Here is a 19570-nt window from a genome sequence, read left to right on the forward strand (position 1 = left end):
CACCATACTGTATAGCCATCACTTCTGTGTAAGTCCAGAACACTTCTATCATGCCAAAAAGAAACATCATGCCTCCCAGTGTGACCCTTAGCCCATCCCCTGGTGCTGACAGTTTTACATTATGTGTGTATGGACTTGCCTCTTCTGAACATCTCATGTAAATGGAATCATATACAATGTGAAGTCTTTTATGGTGGGCTTCTTTCACATAGCATGATGTTTTCATAGCATGAATCAGTAATTCATTCCTTTTCATGGCTGAATAATATTCCTTTGTATGGAGCTAGCACATTTTGTTCATCCATTCATCAGCCAATGAACATTTGGGTTGTTACCACTTTTTGGTTGCTATCTATAGTGCTGCTATAAACATTCATGTTAAAGATTTGGTGTGAAAAATATGTTTTCAATTCTTTTGGGGTTTATACCTAGAAGTACAATTGCTGGGTCACATGGTGACTGTACATTTAGGTTTTTGAGGATCTGCCGGACTGTTTTCCACAGTGGCTGCACTGTTCTACATTCCAACCAGCAGCGTATGAGGGTTCCGTCTTCTTCACATCCTCATCAACACTTGTTATTGCCTATTTTTAAATTTTAGCCATTTATTGATTGTGAAGTGGCATGTCACTGTGGATCTAATGTGCATTTCCGTGGTGATTTAGTGTGTTCAGCATCTTTCCACGTGCTTGTTGGCAATTTGCACATGTTCTTGGAAGAAATATCTTTTCAAATCCTCTGCCCATTTTTATGTTGGGCTAATTGCCTTTTTGTTGTTGCCGTGCCATAATTTACTGGGGGACCTAGGCAAGGATCTTCGTCCTGAGGACCCCACCCACCTTGGCAGAGTTCAAAAGTAATCCCCCTCCCCTCCTAGGGTATTACAAGAATCAGACGAGACGCCATTAGCCAGAGCTCCTGGCCAGTGAGGCTGCTCAGCGAATGGAGAACAAAGGGCTGGAGAGGGGGGAGGACGGATGGGGGCAGGCTGTGTGCAGGGATAGGCTTGTTTAGTGTCCGTGTAGCCCAGATGTTACGTCCAATCTAGACGGTATTGGTAAACAAAGAGAAAAAATCAAATCACCTGAAGTCCATCCCCAAGAAAGTCGACATTGTTCACATTTTTGGTGCTTCTCTTTCTAGAGCTTTGAAAATAATACACATGGCTTAAATATTATGTGTGTGTATGTGTTATATTTTACAGCCTGTGTTTTCACTTATCAATAAACCATGACAATCTTTCTGTACTGGTAAATACGTATTAATAATGTTTGATGCTGCATAGTATTTCTTTGTACTTTGTACCATATTTAATGTCATCAGGTCCCCAGTATTGTGCCTGTAACATTGTCTTCACTTCTTCCCTACTCAGAACCACATCGTGTATCCTTGTACATATTCTTGCAAACTCGTCTAATTATTTCCCGAGTTTAAGTACCACTGGTAAAATTATGGGTTCCAAGTGCGTGACCATTTTTTAAGTTCTTGATCTGTGTTGCCTGCTGGAAGCTGAGGCAGTGTCTGCTCTCCCAGCAGTGGCTGAGAATGCCCCTTTCCCTGGTCTTTCTCAACTCTATCTTTTAAAACTTTGGCCATTGTCATAGGTGAAAAATGGTTATTGTTTCAATATGCAAAGGAAAATAGATTTCTGAAGGTTTCTTTTTTGTTGCTAGTGAGACTGGATGCAATTTGCCATAAATACTGAAAGGTGTGATGATGCACTGGAGTGATTCCAGAGATCATAAAACAGTAAAAGGCCAAGTGAAGATTGAGCAGGCGGATGTGAGATAAAAGTAAGGGCATTTGTCCTCTGTGGTGCTCAGAAGATTTTATCCATAGTCAGACTTCTTAAGACAGAAAGGCTGACAGGCAGGGGCTGTTGAAGGAAGGGATTGAATCTTGCTTTTGGGAAAGTTGAGATCTAGAATGTAGTTGTGAACATTATAGGAGGAAGCTGTTTTTCGGTGCAGGTGGTGACAGAGCATGTGGGCGCTGGGAGGGCTGGAGGAGGCCGGAAGGTTGAGCAGAAAGGCCGACCGGTGGTGCACGAGGCCTCTGCACACAGGGCTGGGCCTGTCAGGGCTTCCATCCCCAAGAGGGAGGCCTAGGCTCAAACCCTACTTTCCTTTTTTTTTTTTTTTTTAATTTAAATGAGGTTAGCCATAAACTATGAAAGGGCTATAAACTGAATTTTATTCGTAAAACTATGAGCTAGCTTTTGAAAGAGGAAATGAGAATAAAGACAGGAGAATTTATTAGGTTATTAAGTATGGAATGTCCATTTCCTTAAGTACTAAGTTTGACAGTTGATATCTCTGACATTTCACTTTGACATTTGACACTTCTTTCTTTTTCTTTTTTGTTTTTTGGTGAGGGTACATCCTCAGTCTTGCAAACCTGTGTTTTCCCTTGTGATTATCTTTCAAATTTTTTTAGAGCAATTTTTGTGAAACTGCAGACAAATCAAAAATTCATGTTATTTTTGAAAATGAGTTCCCTTGTGGAACTAGTGTGGCACAGACAGCTCAAAATATCAACAATGCATTTGGGAAGGACGTGGCTGATGAATACACAGTATGTCAATGGTTTGTGATTTTAATCTTGAAAATGGGTCATATGGGTGACCTGAGACCAATGTGGATAACGATGAGCTGAAAGCTGTAGTGGAAGCTCATCCATCTCGACCTACATGTGAATCAGCGTCAAGGTTTGATATTACTATTCCAACAACATTGGACCATTTGAAACAAATGGGCGAGGTAAAGAAGCTGGACAGATGGTACTGCATGAATTACCCAAGCATCAGCTGACAAATAATCTTGAAGCTTGACTTTCTTTGCTGTCACGACATAAAGGTGAACCATTTCTATTAATATACCGTATTGTTATGTGTGATGAAAAATGGACTGTTTTTGACAATCACAAGTATTCAGTGCAATGGTTGGATAAAGATGGAGTGAAGAAACATAGTCTAAAACCAAATATTCATCAAAAAAATTAATGGTATCTGTTTGGTGGTCCAGCGCTTGTATTATCCACTACAGCTTCATGAAACCTGGTCAGTTGATTACAGCAGATGTCTACTGCAACCAATTGGATGAAATGATGAGGATGCTTGCGGTTAAGCAGCCGAGATTGGTCAGTAGAGACAGGCCAATCCTCTTGCAAGACAACGCTCAACCACATGTCGCACAAACAAGGCTGCTCAAACTACAGAGGCTGAACTTGGAAACTCTCTGTCATCCACCATTTTCACCAGACCTTGCACCAACTGACTACCACTTCTTCCAGGCTTTGGACCACTCCTTACAAGAAAAACTATTCAATTCTCACCAAGCTGTGGAAAACGCCTTTTGCAGTTTCATTGCCACTCACTCTCCAGGTTTCTTCACTGCGGACATAAACAAGCTACCGTTATTAAGATGGCAAAACTGTGTTGATAGTATAGACATATACTTCAATTAATTACACTGCTTCTTGTTTGAGATTTAATAAACTACACTTTGGATTTGAAATTGGACATTTCATATTTAATGACCTGATAGTTCTTTGGCAGGTTAAAAGAGGCCAGTGTCATCCCAAGTCCTGAGACACAGGAAATCTGGAGTTGGAGGTTAGCGGGAATAGGGCCCTCACCTCCGCAGGCCCTTGGGAGGTGGCAGGGAAGACATCCTCTTGAACCCTTTCTAGGGGTGGGGTTTGCATCCCACACTGTGCTGTGACTTAGCCAAGCCCCCTCTCCAACCAGTGCTGGAGGTTGGGCCAGTGCCCAGGGACCTTGTCCCCTGAATTTCTCAGCAGCCTCAGAGGAGAGTGTTGAGAATCAGCTGTCCCAGTAGTTTGGAGAGGTTGTTTCTAACCTGTCCAATCCCTGAGGACCTATTTCCCCCCACAAGATCTGTTTTGAGAGATTCTCCCATTCAGGTTAATTAACAAGTTATCATAAATTCTATTACCTGTTTTAGTAATCCAAGTTACCCATAACCAAGCATTCAGCAAAAAGCAGTAATACCATTGAAGTTGAGCTTTTAGGAAAACTGTCATGTTCACAGTCTTCCTTTCTGCCCCCAGGCCCTGCCTTTGGGGATTCCAGATTGAGTCAGAACTGTCCTTTAGGAGGCTCAAGCTGGTGGCTGCAGGGCTTCACACATGTCTGTCCTCTGCCTGTGTTGCCCATCCATCCCTGGCCCAGCCCAGGTGTCTCCTTGGGGAATCCTTCGCCGTCCAGTGTCCCCTCTCCCCACACCAAAAGTCCCCCTGGACTCAGACACTCCCCTCTGGCCACTATTGCACCGCTGACCACCTGCTGCGGACCTGGCTGTTGGTGTCTGTGCCCTTTTGGTCTATCAGTGTGTGTGACACCAGGGCTGTGTGCCTGTCCCTCATCCAGGCTGCTGACTCTTGAGTTTGGTAGGAAGATAGAGGGGGCAGGGGGAAAGCTGACAAAGTCTTCAGGTCATTATTGTAGGAGTGTGGCTGAGTTCCCTGGGGTCATCTCGTCCTGAGAGGAGAGAATGAGGGCTTGGATGCCAGGCAGCCGCTGGCTTCGGGGCCTTGGCAGCATCACTTCACTACTCTGAACCTCAGGTTCTTCGTCAGTGAAATGAGGGTCCTGACCCTGCAGCCTCGTAGGGAAGGTACAAGCTTGCAGTGTATACTCAATAAATCTTAGTTTCTGCTCACTTCCTCTGAGGATGAGGAGAATTGGCATGTTCCTGTGGAGTAATTTGTTCAATGTCCTTTCTTGTGTGTGTTGGCGGGGAGGTGACTCCAGAGATGCTGGTAAGAGCCACAGCAGGGCTGAGCGACCTTGTTTTGAAGTGTTAGGACTGTGCTCTCCCAGCACGAAGGGGACAGGGTGACCAGCTTGGCCTGGATGCCGGCACACGGTGCTGCAGAGACTCACCTTTGTCTTCAAGAGAGTTTGTGGTGAAAGTGGCCAGGCGCCGTTGTGGTCTGCTCCGCCTGCATCCTCAGTGCCCACTGGCTTTCCTGCTGTCCCTGCAGGTGGCCATGAACATTCTCAACAGCGGGCGGTTCAGCATGGGCAGCGCTGTGGCCGGGATGCTCAAGAAACTGATTGGTAGGTAAGTCGGGGACAGGGGCCTTTGCGGCCATCTTGTCCCTGGCACCCCCACTCCAGCCCGGGAGGCTCTGCCCTTCCCCAGGCCGTTTCCAGGCCACCTAGACAGAGGTCCTGCTCAAGCTTAGCATCTTGGCTGCCATTTAGACCAGTGAATCTACTCGGCCTGCCCCCAGACGCCAGTCTTCATCTTTCAGCAGTCCTGTTTTGCCTATACACAGAGGATAAGGGGACAGGGAACCCGCTTTCTGCCAGAGGTAGAAGGGGTGTGCTGGCCTGACCACCAGGGCCGGAGCTGCCAGTGAACACCACACCGTGAGCCAGGCACTGGGAGATGTCAGCTCTGATCCTCACGTTTCCCCGGTGAGGAGTGGGTTCAGGTTTGGAATCCAGATCCCTTGGCCTCTGGATCTTTCCTTTATCCTTTTGCCGGGATACATAACACCTAGATCTTCCTTTGCCACTGAACGTAAAACAGCCCTATACCTCTCAGCTGTGCGGAAGTGTCAGCAGGGACATGGGGGTTGCCAGGGACGGTGCACTCCTGGCTTGATGAAATTCCTCTTTGGTGCCAGGCTCTGGCTTGGCCTGTCAGAGTTCAGGGCAAAGTGGGCACATGGAGGCTTTGTTTTGGTTTCTTCCCTTCATTTCTTAGATGAGACTGAGGTTTGCCGGAGGCCATGCACCTGGACCTAAAGCTAAACCTGTCAGACTCGGGGCTCAGGCCTCTCCCCACTCCAGGCCTCAGCTTCCCTGTCTGGAAAACTCAGTGAAGAGCTTCGGGGGGCTCTTAATGGTCAGCCTGCCCCCCAAAGGATGCAGAACCTCTGATGAGATCCCACAGCCTAGAAATCTGTACACGTGGGGTCGCGTCACACATGTAAAGGCATGTTGAGAACATGGGCTGCAGATGGGGCTGGGGGTGCTGATGCCTGGGTTGGGCCCTCCGAGCTCAGCCTGTATTCACGACTGTATACCCTAAAGCCCCAGGCCTGGGTTTCCAGGCCAGGCTGCCCATCCTGCTTGGGTCAGGATCACTGTGCTGGGTGCGGGCCTGCCCTGCCCCTGTCTGGGGTGCTCTGCGTGCCGGGCTTTGTGATTCTGTCTGATGTCATCTTCGCAGTGACTCAGGTGGGTAGTGTTGTGCAGCCAGGTGAAGCACTTGGCCCAAGGCCACCAGCTGGTAAGAACGAGTGCCAGGATTCAAATCTGTGTGTGAGAGAGAACGCCGTGTGCGGGCATCACGAGGAGGGGGCAGCCCTGGCTCTGACCTCGCGCTCTGCAAAGCCGGGTCGCTGGCATTCAGGGCGGTTCATTGCAGCAGGATGTTTCTCACGGCCCTGCCTGAGTGTTTAAAGGGAAACCATGGTAGCCTGAGGAAATCTTTAGAACAACCAGCAGTGTTCTGGTTCTTTCTAACAACTCTGTTCTTCTTCAGAAATGACTGCTGAATATGCCTGCACGAGGAAGCAGTTCAACAGGAATCTCAGTGAATTTGGACTAATTCAGGTACTGACGGCCGAGTGCTGTCAGTTGATTTCACCATGTGCCCGGGAAAGATGTGGTCTTGGTTTCTCTGTAGCGCTGACCCACGTGACTTGGGAAGGCTAGATAAGGGTTTATTTACTGCAGTTTCTTTATAGGAATGCCTGGGTTTGCCCCTCCTGGGCAATGAGGCTTCTGACTTAATGACCTTCTCTACTGGTTGGCAGATTTGGGTCTTAGCACGTGGAAACTGCTTTTTGATTGTGTTTTTTTCTGCACACTCCAGGAAAAGTTTGCACTGATGGCTCAGAAAGTTTACGTAATGGAAAGTATGACCTACCTCACTGCAGGGTTGCTGGACCAACCAGGGTTTCCTGACTACTCCATCGAGGCAGCCATGGTGAAGGTAACGTCATATAACCAGAGGGCTGAGAGCTGGCATTGGGGGCGGACTCGGCAAAGCTCTTTCTCTACAGCCTTTCAGACCTGCCGTGTTGCCTGCCATCTTCTTGTTAGTTTATAGGCCAGTTTGTCATTGCTAGTATTGATGACACACCCACGTTGTGCAGTGCTCCAGGGATAGGCAGGCCCCTAAGGGGGAGCTGGGCAGAAGCCACCAAGAACAGTGCCCAGTCAAGCGTCAGTTTGGCGGACAGCTCCGTGCTTCCCTGGTGCGGTTTATGCCACGTTTTCGCCAGTTGACCGGTGGTTTACAGCAAATGGAGAAAACATACCATTATGGTAACACTGTATTAGCATAAAATGGCAGCTGGCTCTCGTGGGAAGGACTGTGTTTCTGAGTTTATGACCTTCCTACTTATGGGTATCAAAACTTCCTTTTAAAAATAAAATACTTGGTTGAGGTCAGTATTAGAGTTTTCTGTTACTTTTCTTGTATTTGGGGGCATGCTTTTTTAGCTATAATAAAAAAGATGGCCACTCCACTTTTGGGGGAACCCTGCTTTGGTTCCCCACAAATTGTATTTCTTTTTTCTTCCCTTAATTCCTTGGAGACCCACAAACTATTTTTAAACCGGTCTCTGGAATTGAGCTCTTGAGAGAAATGGTGAGAGGTATGTCAGCTTAGAGAAGTGAACAGCCTGGTGTTGGCAGGAAATATACCTACAAGGTCAAGACCGTTACTCTGTCTCAGTCAGTCTTCTCTGGGTGTGAGGTGTGCTGTGTGCTGGGTGTGTAGGCATGTGTTCTATTATCCCATCTTGTCAGCCTTCAACAAGAACCGCAGATACTCACTGGTTGCCCGTGAGGTGGCCCTCTTGCAGGTGCTAAGCCTGGAGCTAAATATGACAGCGTCTCTGTCCTTGAGATGGTCACAGTGTGCAGGCAGAAATAAGTCACAGCTGTGCAGGACGGGCTGTTGAGGGCGGATGGGGCTGGGTGGGGATAGGTCAGGCTTCCTGGAGAGGGTGAGATCTTAGGTCAGTTTTGAGTTGAGCCAGGTGTGGAAGGGGTGAAGGAAGGCCCAGCAGTATGAGAGGTCATGGTGGGCGGGGACAACAAGCTAGTCAGTGTGGTTGAGGAAGACAAAGGACTTGCTGCGGTAACCTATCGAGTTTCTCCCTAGGTGGGTCTTATCCCTGAGCCTGGGGTTCTTTGAGCAGAGCCGCCCACTCCTCTCCAGCCATCCAGGTCCCCACAGCATCGGTCCCCCTTTTGGGAGGGATTCAGCAGTGACATCCTTGTGCTGACCTTGCCCTGGGCCTGTGGCAGGTGTTCAGCTCCGAGGCTGCCTGGCAGTGCGTGAGTGAGGCGCTGCAGATCCTCGGGGGCTCAGGCTACATGAGGGACTACCCGTACGAGCGCATGCTGCGTGACACCCGCATCCTCCTCATCTTCGAGGTGAGTGGCCCTGCTGCCAGCGGCACTGTGCTGTGGACCCCCCACCGACGTCCCCACCTTCCTCTCCCTGACCCTCCTGGTCCTGGGAGATGCTGCTAAGAGCCCAGCAGAGGCCCACCACAGCTGCTGGCTTGTGTGTTCTCTCATTGGATCCTCTTAGCAACCCTGCATAGACCCCATTTTGCAGAGGGAGAAGTTGAGGTCAAGCAGCTCGCTCAGGGTCCCACTCCTAAGGGCCCTTTCCACTGAGCCCACGGCCTCCTGGTGAGGAGCTACGGGTCTTCTCTGCCATATTCTGGCTGGATATGGGGGACAAACAGGTCTTGTAGGGGACCAGGGTTCAACCCCAGCGCTGCTGTGCCTTGAGTGCGCACTCTCTAGGTCTTGGTTTCCTTCTCGGTGAATTGAGGCAGTTCCACAGGGCCACCCCTGAGGTCTCCCGACCGACGTCTGTCATTATTGCTGCTCTCTGAAGGCACAAGCCCAGAGAGTCGGTTCACTTCGTGTGTGCCAGAGTGGAGGGCCCCTGGGGCCACGAGACCACTCGGGCATCTGTGTTCTGGTCGTGCAGCATGGCTGCCCACGGAGGAGGATGTAATACAAGCAGGATGGGAGACAGGAGGTGGGCGTCCTCCGGGAGGGAGTTGGAGTCTCGTGGAGCGTGTGCACGTGGCCCTTAGGGGCAGAAAAGATGTTGACCAGGGCTATGGGAGGGCAGCTTGGGCCGAGGGGAGGGAAATGGAGCTTGCCAGGCCCAGACGGGATGGACCTGCCAGCTCCAGGTGAGTGGAGAGAGAGGAAGGAAGTCATTCCTGCTAGGCGGGCTGGGGCAGGTAGCGGGGGTGTGTGCAGAGGGTGGATGGGAAGGCAGACTGGAAAAGTAGCCAGAGGACCTTGGTTAACAAGCAGAGGAATTGGGGAAGCCATAAAAAGCTTTTGTTCAGGGAATGATTTGGTTGTATTTGTGTTCTGGGAAAGTCCCGCTGGGGCTAACGAGGAGGATGGGAGGCAGGTGTGAGACCAAGGCCAGGATGCCCCGCTGGGAGGGGGAGAGGCTACACTTGAGAGGGCTGTGTGTGTGCAGGAGGCAGGCAGGGCCTGAGCCTGAGCAGCTTCTGCCTGTAGGAGGGTGTCCTCAGACTCGGGAGCGTGGGTCTTGGCTCCTGGGACATCCCAGTGGAAGGCCCCTCGGCCACAGGTCTTCACCATCTTCTCTCCCTTGGACAGATGGGGTGAGGGCCAGCCTGAGGGCACCAGGCATGTCACAGCCCTGCTGGCCCAGGACTACTTCTCCAAAAGTCCTTCCCTCCACCTGGGAACGTCAGGCTCCGTGCTGGGTGGTGTGGTCCACAGGGGTTCAGGAGGCCCAAGGCCGTGGGCACAGGGCCTTCAGTGTGGGGCAGAGGCTCCCGTCTGGAGACTGCTCAGAGCTGGGGGTGGTCCTGCCTGGAGGCCTCCACGTTCTCTCTTCTTCTGCAGTAGTAGTCTCCCTGTTAGTGGTGCCAGCCTGGCTGTAGGGGACAGTCCTCAGTTCCCAGTGCTGGCTGCATGGCCTGGGTCAGGCCCTTGCACCGTTCTGATGCACAGTGCCGTTGTACACAGTGGGCAGAAGCCCACCGGCCCCTCACAGCCATTGGATGGCATCCCAGGTGGCGAGGGTTAGTGCACGTGTGGACACCTGGCACGGGGAGCTCCCAGCTGCTGCTGCTCAGCAGTTTGTAGCTTCCCTGAGGAATCTGGCCTCGACCCGGGGCCAGCGCACATTTGCCTGGCACTAACTGTGCCCCGGCCATCGGTACCCTTAGGTCATCACCCAGGGAAAGCTGGTTTCCATTTTAAAAGGGAGCTGGAGACGTGGTCACGGATTGGTGGTAGATCCCAATGGGAGGCCACTGTCTGGTCAGCTCCTCCACTCGTCCCTGACCCCTGGTCACAGCCCTGGACACGGCACCACCGTGGCTGCCTGACACTGGGCAGCCTTTGACCGCTACACTGCTGCCCACAGGGAACCAATGAGATTCTCCGGATGTTTATCGCCCTGACGGGTCTACAGCACGCCGGCCGCATCCTGACTGCGAGGATCAAGTAGGTGCCGTTCCCACTGTCTGTTCCTCAGGTCCCAGCTGCGCAGCAGAGGCCAGTCTGAGTGGCAAGAGGAAAAAGCTGCCTCGTCCTGGGATTGGGGGGTGGGGAGCCTGGCATAGCCCCGCAGTGCTCACCCGCAGGCTGCCGTTGCCGCAGGGCCTGGGAAGCCGGGTTGGGAGCTGCCTTCCCTGTGGGCGATGGGGACTGGCTGCCCAGGGAAGCCCCCGCTGCCCTATCCTATGGCCACCTACCCTCCCTCCCCAATTTGAACTCCTTCTCCTCCATCTCCAGTAGCTCTTGTCCCCCACACTGAGGGCAGCTGGTTTCTCAGAACCTGAGGAATGAGAGATGTCCCTCAAACAGTTGTCAGGCTCTGAGGCCAACATCAGACCAATTTGTCTCTTCTCTGCCTCTCCTGCACCCCTCGACCCCGTCCTAGGGGCAGAGCAATCAGATCTCTGCTGGAGCCCAAGTACAGGTTGCTGGTAGCATTCTGCAGACTCCGTAGTGGGAGACAGCTGCAGGGAAGCTGGCTGTGACTCCGCTGTCCCAAGCAAATGGCAGCTCTCTGACGGGCTGGGGGGTCAGCCTGCAGCCTGGGGCCCAGCACGTCTGGGCCAAGGGAGGGGCATGGAAGAAGGGTGTCGAGGGGCAGTGTTGCTGGACAGCAGGAGCCGACAGCATGGCCTCTGGTCACGGGGTTGTGGACTTTCTGCAGTGAGCTTAAACGGGGCCGTGTGATCACAATCATGGAGACTCTTGGCCAGAGGCTTCGGGATTCTCTGGGCCGCACTGTGGACTTGGGGCTGACAGGTGAACTTGGACTTGTGCACCCCAGTCTTGCGGTGAGTGGATCTAGTTGGTGTACCCCTCTACTTGGGTGCCCTCCTGCCAGATGTCCCCATCTCAGAAGGGCTCGGACTGGGGGTTGGGCTAGTGCAGGGGAAGTTGGGGAGCACCAGCTAGCCCGAGGCACCTCCGATGCCCCTACCCCATCTGGGCCCCAGAGCCCTGGGCTGTGTGCTGTCCCCAGGGCACAGGATGGGGCACTGTGGGGAAGAGGTGCTGACCTGGGTCCTGTCTTCTGGCCCAACAGGACAGTGCCAGCAAGCTCGAGGAGAATGTGTATTACTTCGGCCGGACTGTTGAGACGCTGCTGCTCCGCTTTGGCAAGGTAACTGGGCCCTGCCAGGCCTGGGGCACAGCGGGCCCTCCGACTCGGCCAGCATCCACGAGACTACTTTGTGCCAAGCGTCTGCCTTTGGCTCCAGGCCTCGAATAGAAACATTGATCCCCAGGGAGGGATGAGGTGGGGAGGTTGGGCTGGCTATGTCTTCCTGTCCCAGAGGCCACTCAGCTTCGCATATGGGCACCCCTGCTATGTGGGTTTTCTGTGGTGTTTTCCTGTGCACCTTCCAGGTGAAGAAAGTCTCCCTGGAATTGGGAGGGTGGCCCTCCATGGGGCCTAAATCTGGGGACCTGCTGGTGGGGCTCCTGCTGGGGAAGGTGACAGTCGCACACTGAGCATCGGCCTCTGGTCTCAGCCAGCTTTCTGGGAACTGGTCTCTCCTTAACCCCTTCCCGAATCTAGAGAGACCAAAGAGAAGGGAAAACAGAAGGCAGCTGTCAGCTGGCCCCTGTGACCCAAAGGGAAAGACATCAATGGCCCCACTTTCCCAAGGAACACAGGGAGACTCGGAGACTGGCAAAGACGCACCCCAGGACAGGAACCGTGGGGGCGGGGTCCATCCCAGGTGGCAGGTCCCCACTCTGAGCCCCTGTGTTCCCAGACCATCGTGGAAGAGCAGCTGGTGATGAAGCGGGTGGCCAACATCCTCATCAACCTGTATGGTATGACGGCCGTGTTGTCACGGGCCAGCCGCTCCGTCCGCATCGGGCTTCGCAACCATGACCACGAGGTGAGCCTGCCCTGCACAGGTGGCCTTTGTCCCGTTGCACTTTAACGAAGCTGGTTGTGGGGGAGGGAGGGAGGTGGTTGGCGAGGCCCTGTCTGGTAGTCCCAGAAGGCAGAGGCCGTGGCACCCAGTGGTGGTCGAGTCCTCGAATGTTTGGGGTCTGCCTGCCCCACCCCCGCCGAGGGGCAGCCCCTACACATTCCTCGCCGAGTTAGAGGAAGGAAATGCTGTCACTTGGCACCTACTGTGCACCCCACCCCCACGTGCACTGTCCTGGAGTAGCCTGCAGACACCAGGGTTATGATGGCTGCCTCTCAGAGGAGACAGGCTCAGGGATGCTGCGTAACCTGCCCTGGGGGATGGGGTAGTTGGGAGTCAGGGCTGGAATTAGAACCCAAGACTGCGTGACTTCTCAGGCCTTTCAACCCCTGTCAGGCCACCCAGTTTGGCTGACAGGCTGGGTTTCTTGAAGCTCAGAGGCCAGATTCCAGGGCTCTCAAGCAGTTATCCTTTTTGACCTGGGTTCTGGCAGGTTCTTTTGGCCAACATCTTCTGTGTGGACGCTTATTTCCAGAATCTCTTCAGCCTGTCTCAGCTAGACAAGTGTAAGTAGGTGTCTTCCGGGAGGGAAGGGAGGACCCAGCTCCTGGCTCCTGTTGCTGGGGAGCCATTTCTGGACCCCATCAGGTTCCCAGAGCCTGCGGGGCAAGACCTGCCCGCACACGGCACCTGCCCCATTCATCAAGGCAGTTTTAGACCGAGCAAGTGCAGAGCCCTTGTGCTGGGCCTGCTGGTACCTGCCCAGCATGCCTGTCTCTACCGCTGCACGCCAGCCAGAATCAATGTGCTACAGCCCCATGTCTCATGCCTTGGCCCTAAAGAATTGAGGGGCCTTGCTCATGCTTTTCAGTGTGCGTGGAATGTGCTGACTCTTCCATAGCTTCTTTTTTTTTTTTTTTTTTGAGACAGAGTCTCACTCTGTTGCCCCGGCTAGAGTGCTGTGGCGTCAGCCTAGCTCACAGCAACCTCAAACTCCTGGGCTCAAGCAATCCTCCTGCCTCAGGCTCCCAAGTAGCTGGGACTACAGGCATGCGCCACTATGCCTGGCTAATTTTTTCTATATGTATTTTTAGCTGTCCATATAATTTCTTTCTATTTTTAGTAGAGACGGGGTCTCACTCTTGCTTAGGCTGGTCTCGAACTCCTGAGCTCAAACAGTCCGCCCACCTCAGCCTCCTAGAGTGCTAGGATTACAGGCATGAGCCACCGCGCCCGGCCTTCCTTAGCTTCTTGACCATGTCTGGGAATGCCCAGTTCAAAGTCTACTTCTGATCCTACAGTCCTGTTGGCCTGAAGGCTTTGGATCTGTGTCCCCTGCTGAGCCCGGTCCTGTTGCCAGGTGATAGTGGAGAGGCCGCCAGCATTGTGGCACTCACTGAGGAGAGCGGCATATGAATTTTTGCAGGTCCTTGCCACAGGGGTGTCCTGGGCACCCCCCACAGTGCTGACAGTACAGTTAGATACTGTGGAGGGTGATGATGGTTTCTCCTCCAATGGGCTAGAATTGCAAACAGGCCATTTACTGAGCAAGGGCCAACTCCACCCCCACAAGATCTTGGGTTTTTGGAAATTAACGGGATGAGTCCTTTGTTACTCAAGAAAGCCTCTACCCCTTTCTCTTCCTGCAGCCCAGAGTCACTTTCTGGGGGTTTGGAGGAGGGATCACCTTTAGGGCTGCTTCACGGTGGGAGGGCGACTTTGTTGAAAATGCTCGTGATGCAGAAAGATCACCCGCTCCCTCTCTTTCTCCCTCCCAGATGCTCCAGAAAACCTAGATGAGCAGATTAAGAAAGTTTCCCAGCAGGTCCTTGAAAAGCGAACCTATATCTGTGCCCACCCTCTGGACAGGACATCCTGAAGCAGGGGACAGTGCTGCCGCCTGCCCCCAGGCCATGACCCGTCGATGGACAACTCTGATTCTTTTTTCAGAAGGTGGATAAATTGGGTTTATCACAAATTGAGCCATTTGTTCCCAGTCTACACCAGAAAGCCTTCCTCCTGACTTGAGTAGCTCTTCCAGGTTTTAGTCTGTAGGCACTGCTATCCAGCAGGGTCACGGCTTCTGGACTGAGAGACAGAGAGAATGGGATGGCTGACACCGGGAACTGGCGGGTATTGTGACAGTTAGGAGTTATTACAGAGGAGACGGGCTTGTGCTGCTGCCTCCATGGTGCAAGGCCGATGGGGGCCTGTTTCAGGCATGGATAGTCATACATTCTCTAAGAAACAGCTTGAAAGCTGTGTACGTGTCACTCATTTAAACTAGAAGCAAATGGGCTTAAAACGTGTAGCAGGAACCATTTAACAAAGAATATAAATTGTCACAGTTTGTGTACTTCTAGCCTTTGCTGTACTAGTTATACTAATACTCAGAACCAGCCTGTAATGGAAGACAGCACGACTGTGAGAGCCAGCACCCTTTGTGATGGCTTTGGGTCTCTTTTGCCCTCACCCTCTGAGATTAGGGCCCAGAACACTAAGGAGCAGGTGCACAGGCCAGGCCACGGTGCCCTAGGGTTACGAGTCCTTGTGTTGAATCCTTCTCAGGACATGGGGGAACTACCTGGCACATACTTATTCCCACATAGGGCTTTTGTTTCTTTGCAAAGATTGGCCTCCACTCTTGTTTGTTTGTTTGAGACGGGGTCTTGCTCTTTTGGCCCCTCTGGAATACAGTGGCGTCATCATAGCTCACTGCAGCCTCCACTTCCTGGGCTCAGCTGACCCTCCTGCCTCAGCTTCCTAAGTAGCTGGGACTACAGGCATGCACCACGACACCTGGCTAATATTTCTTATGTTTTATAGAGAGGGAGTCTTGCTGTGTTACCAAGGCTGGTCTTGAACTGCTAGCCTCAAGTGATTCCCCAGTCTTGGCCTTTGCTCTTGAACAGACAGTGAGAAAGTGTCTTCAGGCTGCACCAACAGGCCCGCGCCTTCCTCCAGGCTCCCTTCTGCTGTTCTTATAAGATGTCCCGGGGTCCCCGTGTGGCCGCTCTGGCAGGCTTCCAAGCTTTGGACTGGTCTCTGGGAGGTTTAGGGCTCCAGAAAGCTATTGCAGACGTTGCCTTGGGGGGAAAGGAGGAGGCCAGGCTTGCTCTTTTTCCTCCTCATGTGCCCAGTGAAGTATGTGTCCTCATTTGCCGTGACGTTGGAAGCGTGGAGAGTTGAGCTGGCTTAGTAGGGTTGGCCTGAGGATTCTGCCAGGGTTTTGGTAACTAATCTTAAAAGGACGGAAAGTTTACAAATACTGTGACTTTGGAAATAACTTCCAGTGAAACTTAAAATTTTTTGTTGTTGTTGGCTAATAATTAATGGTGGCAAGGAGGCATTCTACACAGAATGGAAAATTAAATATGAAATGTCTGGTTTAGGATCAAAAGTGTAGTAGTTCATTATATCTCAATCAAGAATCAGTACACTGGATCAAAGTATATGCCTAAATTATTGACACTGTTCTGCCATCTCAACAGTAGCTGGTTTATGCCAGCAGCAAAGAAGGCTGGAGACTGGTGATGAAATTGCAAAAGGCGTTTTCCACAGCTTGTTGAGAATTGAGTATTTTTCCTTACAAGAAGTGGTCCAAAGCTTGGAAGACGTGGTAGACAGCTGGTGCAAGGTCTGGTGAATATGGTGGATGACAGAGAGTTTCCAAGTTCAGCCTCTGTAGTTTGAGCAGCCTTGTTTGTGCGACATGTGGTTGAGCGTTGTCTTGCAAGAGGATTGGCCTGTCTCTGCTGACCAATCTTGGCTGCTTCATCACAAGCATCCTCATCGTTTCATCCAATTGGTAGACATCTGCTGTAGTGGATAATACCAGTGCTGGACCACCAAACAGACACCAGTAGCCTTTTTTGATAAATACTCAATTTTGGACTGTGTTTCGGCACTTCATCTTTATCCAACCATGGTGTTGGATGCTTGCAGTTGTCAAAAAGAATCCATTTTTTATCACACATAACAATACAGTGTAGAAATGGTTCTCCTTTATGTCATGACAGCAAAGAAACGCAACCTTCAAGATGATTTTTCTGCTGATGCTCATTTAATTCATGCAGAACCCATCTATCCAGCTGCTTTACCTCGCCAATTTGTTTCAAGTGGTCCAATATTGTTGGAATAGTAACATCAAAGCTTGCTGCTAATTCATGCATAGGTTGAGATGGATTCGCTGCCTGCCCCCCACAATTTGCCCCTCCTCCTTCCAAATAGTTGAGAAGAGTTAGAATAAGGGTGATGGCATTTTGCCCAGGCAGAGAGGACTAGGCAAACAGGGCAGGCTCAGAAAGCCCCCACTGGTGTCCCCCCACCCCTGAGTCCCAGTGTTGCAGACCCCTCACTGCCAGGCCTGTCCCTGTCCCTGTCCCTGTCCCTGTCGGAGCTGAGAAAGCCCCAGGAGAGCCCAGACTCAGAATTGGAGGCCTGTGTGAAAACCAAGCCAGGAAGTTGCTCACAGGCACAGGCAGCCTGGTGGCCACAGGGCTGAGGTCCTGCCTGTCCGTGAATCATCTGCCTGTGGTTGCTGGCTCTGGGGCCTATCTTTGAGCAAATAGCACAAGAGCCCAGACTCCAGCTCCCCAGCCTTCCCCTGCGTCTGTAGCCCGGCACGAACTTGCTCGGGTGTCAGAAATGACAGCCTAGGACCCTCCAGCACCCAGCAATGACCCAGGGCAGGTTTGCACAACTCATCAAAGCAAGCTTCAAGCTGCTGCCACATCTGTGACCCCGCTGTGGCGGGGGCAGGACAAGGGTGGTGTGGAAAGGGCTGTGAGGGTCAGGCACACAAAAAGGGCGCTCATGAGGTCCTGCCTCTCTGCTTTGTGGCATTTCATGCTTGCAGAAGGGAAAGTTCCAAGTCCTGGAGTCCAGCTGCAGGGGCCTCCTGCACCCCCTGCTCACCTCACCCCCCGACCCCGGCCTCCTCCTGGAGCAAAAGCTGGGTAGGCAGAGCTGGTGCAACCCAGAGGGAGGATGCAGAAAGTCGGTGTGGGTTTGGCCTCTTCAACAAGCGTTTTGCTAGCTGCACTTGGTCAGAAAACAAAACAGGGCACCCCTGTGTGCAGGCACGCCTGCAGAGTGGGTCTGCAAACCACAGCCCTGGGCCACTCCACCCCACCCCCACCCCCAATCTTGGTACCTCGCACAAGCTAAAACATTTCTCACATACCTAAATGATTACAATAAAACTTTTTAGAAATTATATTTCACAACACAGGTTGAGTACATGAAATTCAAATTTCAGTGTCCATAAAGACAGTCTTATTGGCAGACAGCCAGGCTCACTTACTTGCATGCTGTCCATGGCTGCTTAAAATGGCACAGTCCGTCCCAACAGAGACCCTCTGGCCCCAAAGCTGAAAATATTTCCCAGTGGGACCTTTACAGAAAAAGCGTGCCACCCCCTGCTCAAGGACAAGCCACCCTGCTGGAGATGAGGCCGGGAGGGTCCTGCACGTGGCAGAACTGATGGGCTGTCAGGATGCTTCACACGTCCCCAGAACACATGCACGTTTCCTTAACTTGTCCATGATGAGGCCTATAATCATGAGTCATTTTTGTGTTTTTTTGTTTTTAAACAGATATATGAAATATAATTAAGCAGTATAAAATTCACCCATTTGAAGCGTATGGTTTAGTGAATGTTAGTATCTTATGGGTTTCTTTTCTTTTCTTTTTTTTTTTTTTTTGAGATAGTGTCTCATTCCGTTGCCCTGGGTAGAGTGCAGTGGCATCATCATAGCTCACTGCAGCCTCCAACTGCTAGGCTCAAGTGATCCTCCTGCCCCAGCCTCCCAAGTAGCTGGCACTACAGGCACGCACCACCATGTCAGCAGTCTATTTTTAGTAGAGACAGGGTCTCGCTCTTGCTCAGGCTGGTCTCGAACTCCTGAGCTCAAGCGATCCTCCTGGCTTGGCCTCCCAGAGTGCTAGGATTACAGGCATGAGCCACTGTGACCAGCCAGTATCGTACAGAGTTGTACAGCCAGCACCACAAACTAATCTCAGCACCTTCCCACCCCCCAAAAGAAACCATGAGTCCACTAACAGCCTCTGCCCGGTGCGCTCCCAGCCCTGGACAACTGCTCGTCTTCACCTCTCTTGAGAGCACAGTTACGCAGTTCTGGTACGTCGTAAGGAACCTTGATCTACACGATTATGGCCTGACGGGGCCTGTCCAGTTCTCAGTGAGTGACATTTGGCACCTCTATTCCCGCCAGGGTCCTTAGCACATCTAGTTTACTCACACTTGGAACGCTGCTTCCCAAGCATGCTCCGTGACAAATGCGCCCCATACAGCAGAGATCACTGGCTTCCTTCTGACGTTTGTCCCCTCCGTGGTCAGTGTTAGGACATCTGATTTGTAGCTGGGCACGTGGCAACTGGGCACGAGCCACCCAGCAAAAACTACATGTCCTAGGGGCCTTTGCAGCCAGGTGTGTCACGTGACTGTTCTGGCCAATGGGAATTAACTTTTACAACTTCTGGGCAGTGCGCATAAAAAGCAAGGGCTGTGGGTGTGAACAGCTGGGGAGGCAAGGAAAGTGGCAGAGTCCCACCCCTGGCCCTTGCCTGCTGGCAGGAGCACATGTGCTGTGGCCGTGAGGAGTCATCTTCACCCACGAGAACAAGGCCAAAGCCCGGGACATGGAGGAGCCCAGGCCCTGGGCAATCGGGCGTCTCTACCAGCCCTGGACCACCGACTTTTGGATGCTTCTGAGAGAAAGAATGGAATTTCTATCTGGCTCAGGCCACTGTTAATCTGGGTTTTGCTAAGAAGCCAGACCTGAATCCTAACTAACGCAGTCCACAAACACAAAGGAAAACACAATGCCCTGCTCAGATAAATAAATGCTGCCTGTGGTACCCCCGAGACGTCAAGCCCTGATCCACACTAGTTTATTAAAGGCTCTGAGAAGTCCTGCTGCAAAGAAAACAGTTGAACTCCATGGGAGCCAGCAGTCCCCAAATGTCCATGGCTTTTTTTTTCCTTTACTTTTTTTACTTTTATTTATTTACTTATTGGCTTCTCACCTCTTAACAACCCACAGAAAACACTTTGGTAACTTCTAATCAGAAATGGTAG

At 51.8% G+C, this 19570-nt stretch overlaps 1 protein-coding gene across 2 annotated transcripts in view; it reads left to right on the top strand.

Annotated features, from left to right (window-relative positions):
- ACAD9 (acyl-CoA dehydrogenase family member 9) overlaps positions 1–14813 on the top strand; it is a 33718-nt gene extending 18905 nt beyond the window's left edge. Inside the window, exons 9-18 of one of the 2 annotated variants that reach the window (XM_045551511.1) lie at positions 5008–5083; positions 6522–6592; positions 6855–6974; positions 8300–8428; positions 10434–10513; positions 11232–11358; positions 11610–11687; positions 12304–12432; positions 12962–13034; positions 14247–14813. In XM_045551511.1, coding sequence (XP_045407467.1) covers positions 5008–5083; positions 6522–6592; positions 6855–6974; positions 8300–8428; positions 10434–10513; positions 11232–11358; positions 11610–11687; positions 12304–12432; positions 12962–13034; positions 14247–14347 — 984 coding nt within the window. In that variant the 3' untranslated portion in view covers positions 14348–14813. The remainder of the gene's footprint in view (positions 1–5007; positions 5084–6521; positions 6593–6854; positions 6975–8299; positions 8429–10433; positions 10514–11231; positions 11359–11609; positions 11688–12303; positions 12433–12961; positions 13035–14246) is intronic. The other variant, XM_045551512.1, reaches the window with a different exon arrangement.
- Positions 14814–19570: the final 4757 nt, after the last annotated feature.

The sequence above is a fragment of the Lemur catta genome, chromosome 5 (genome assembly GCF_020740605.2).
Source record: "Lemur catta isolate mLemCat1 chromosome 5, mLemCat1.pri, whole genome shotgun sequence".
In the NCBI taxonomy this organism is placed as follows: Eukaryota; Metazoa; Chordata; class Mammalia; order Primates; family Lemuridae; genus Lemur; species Lemur catta.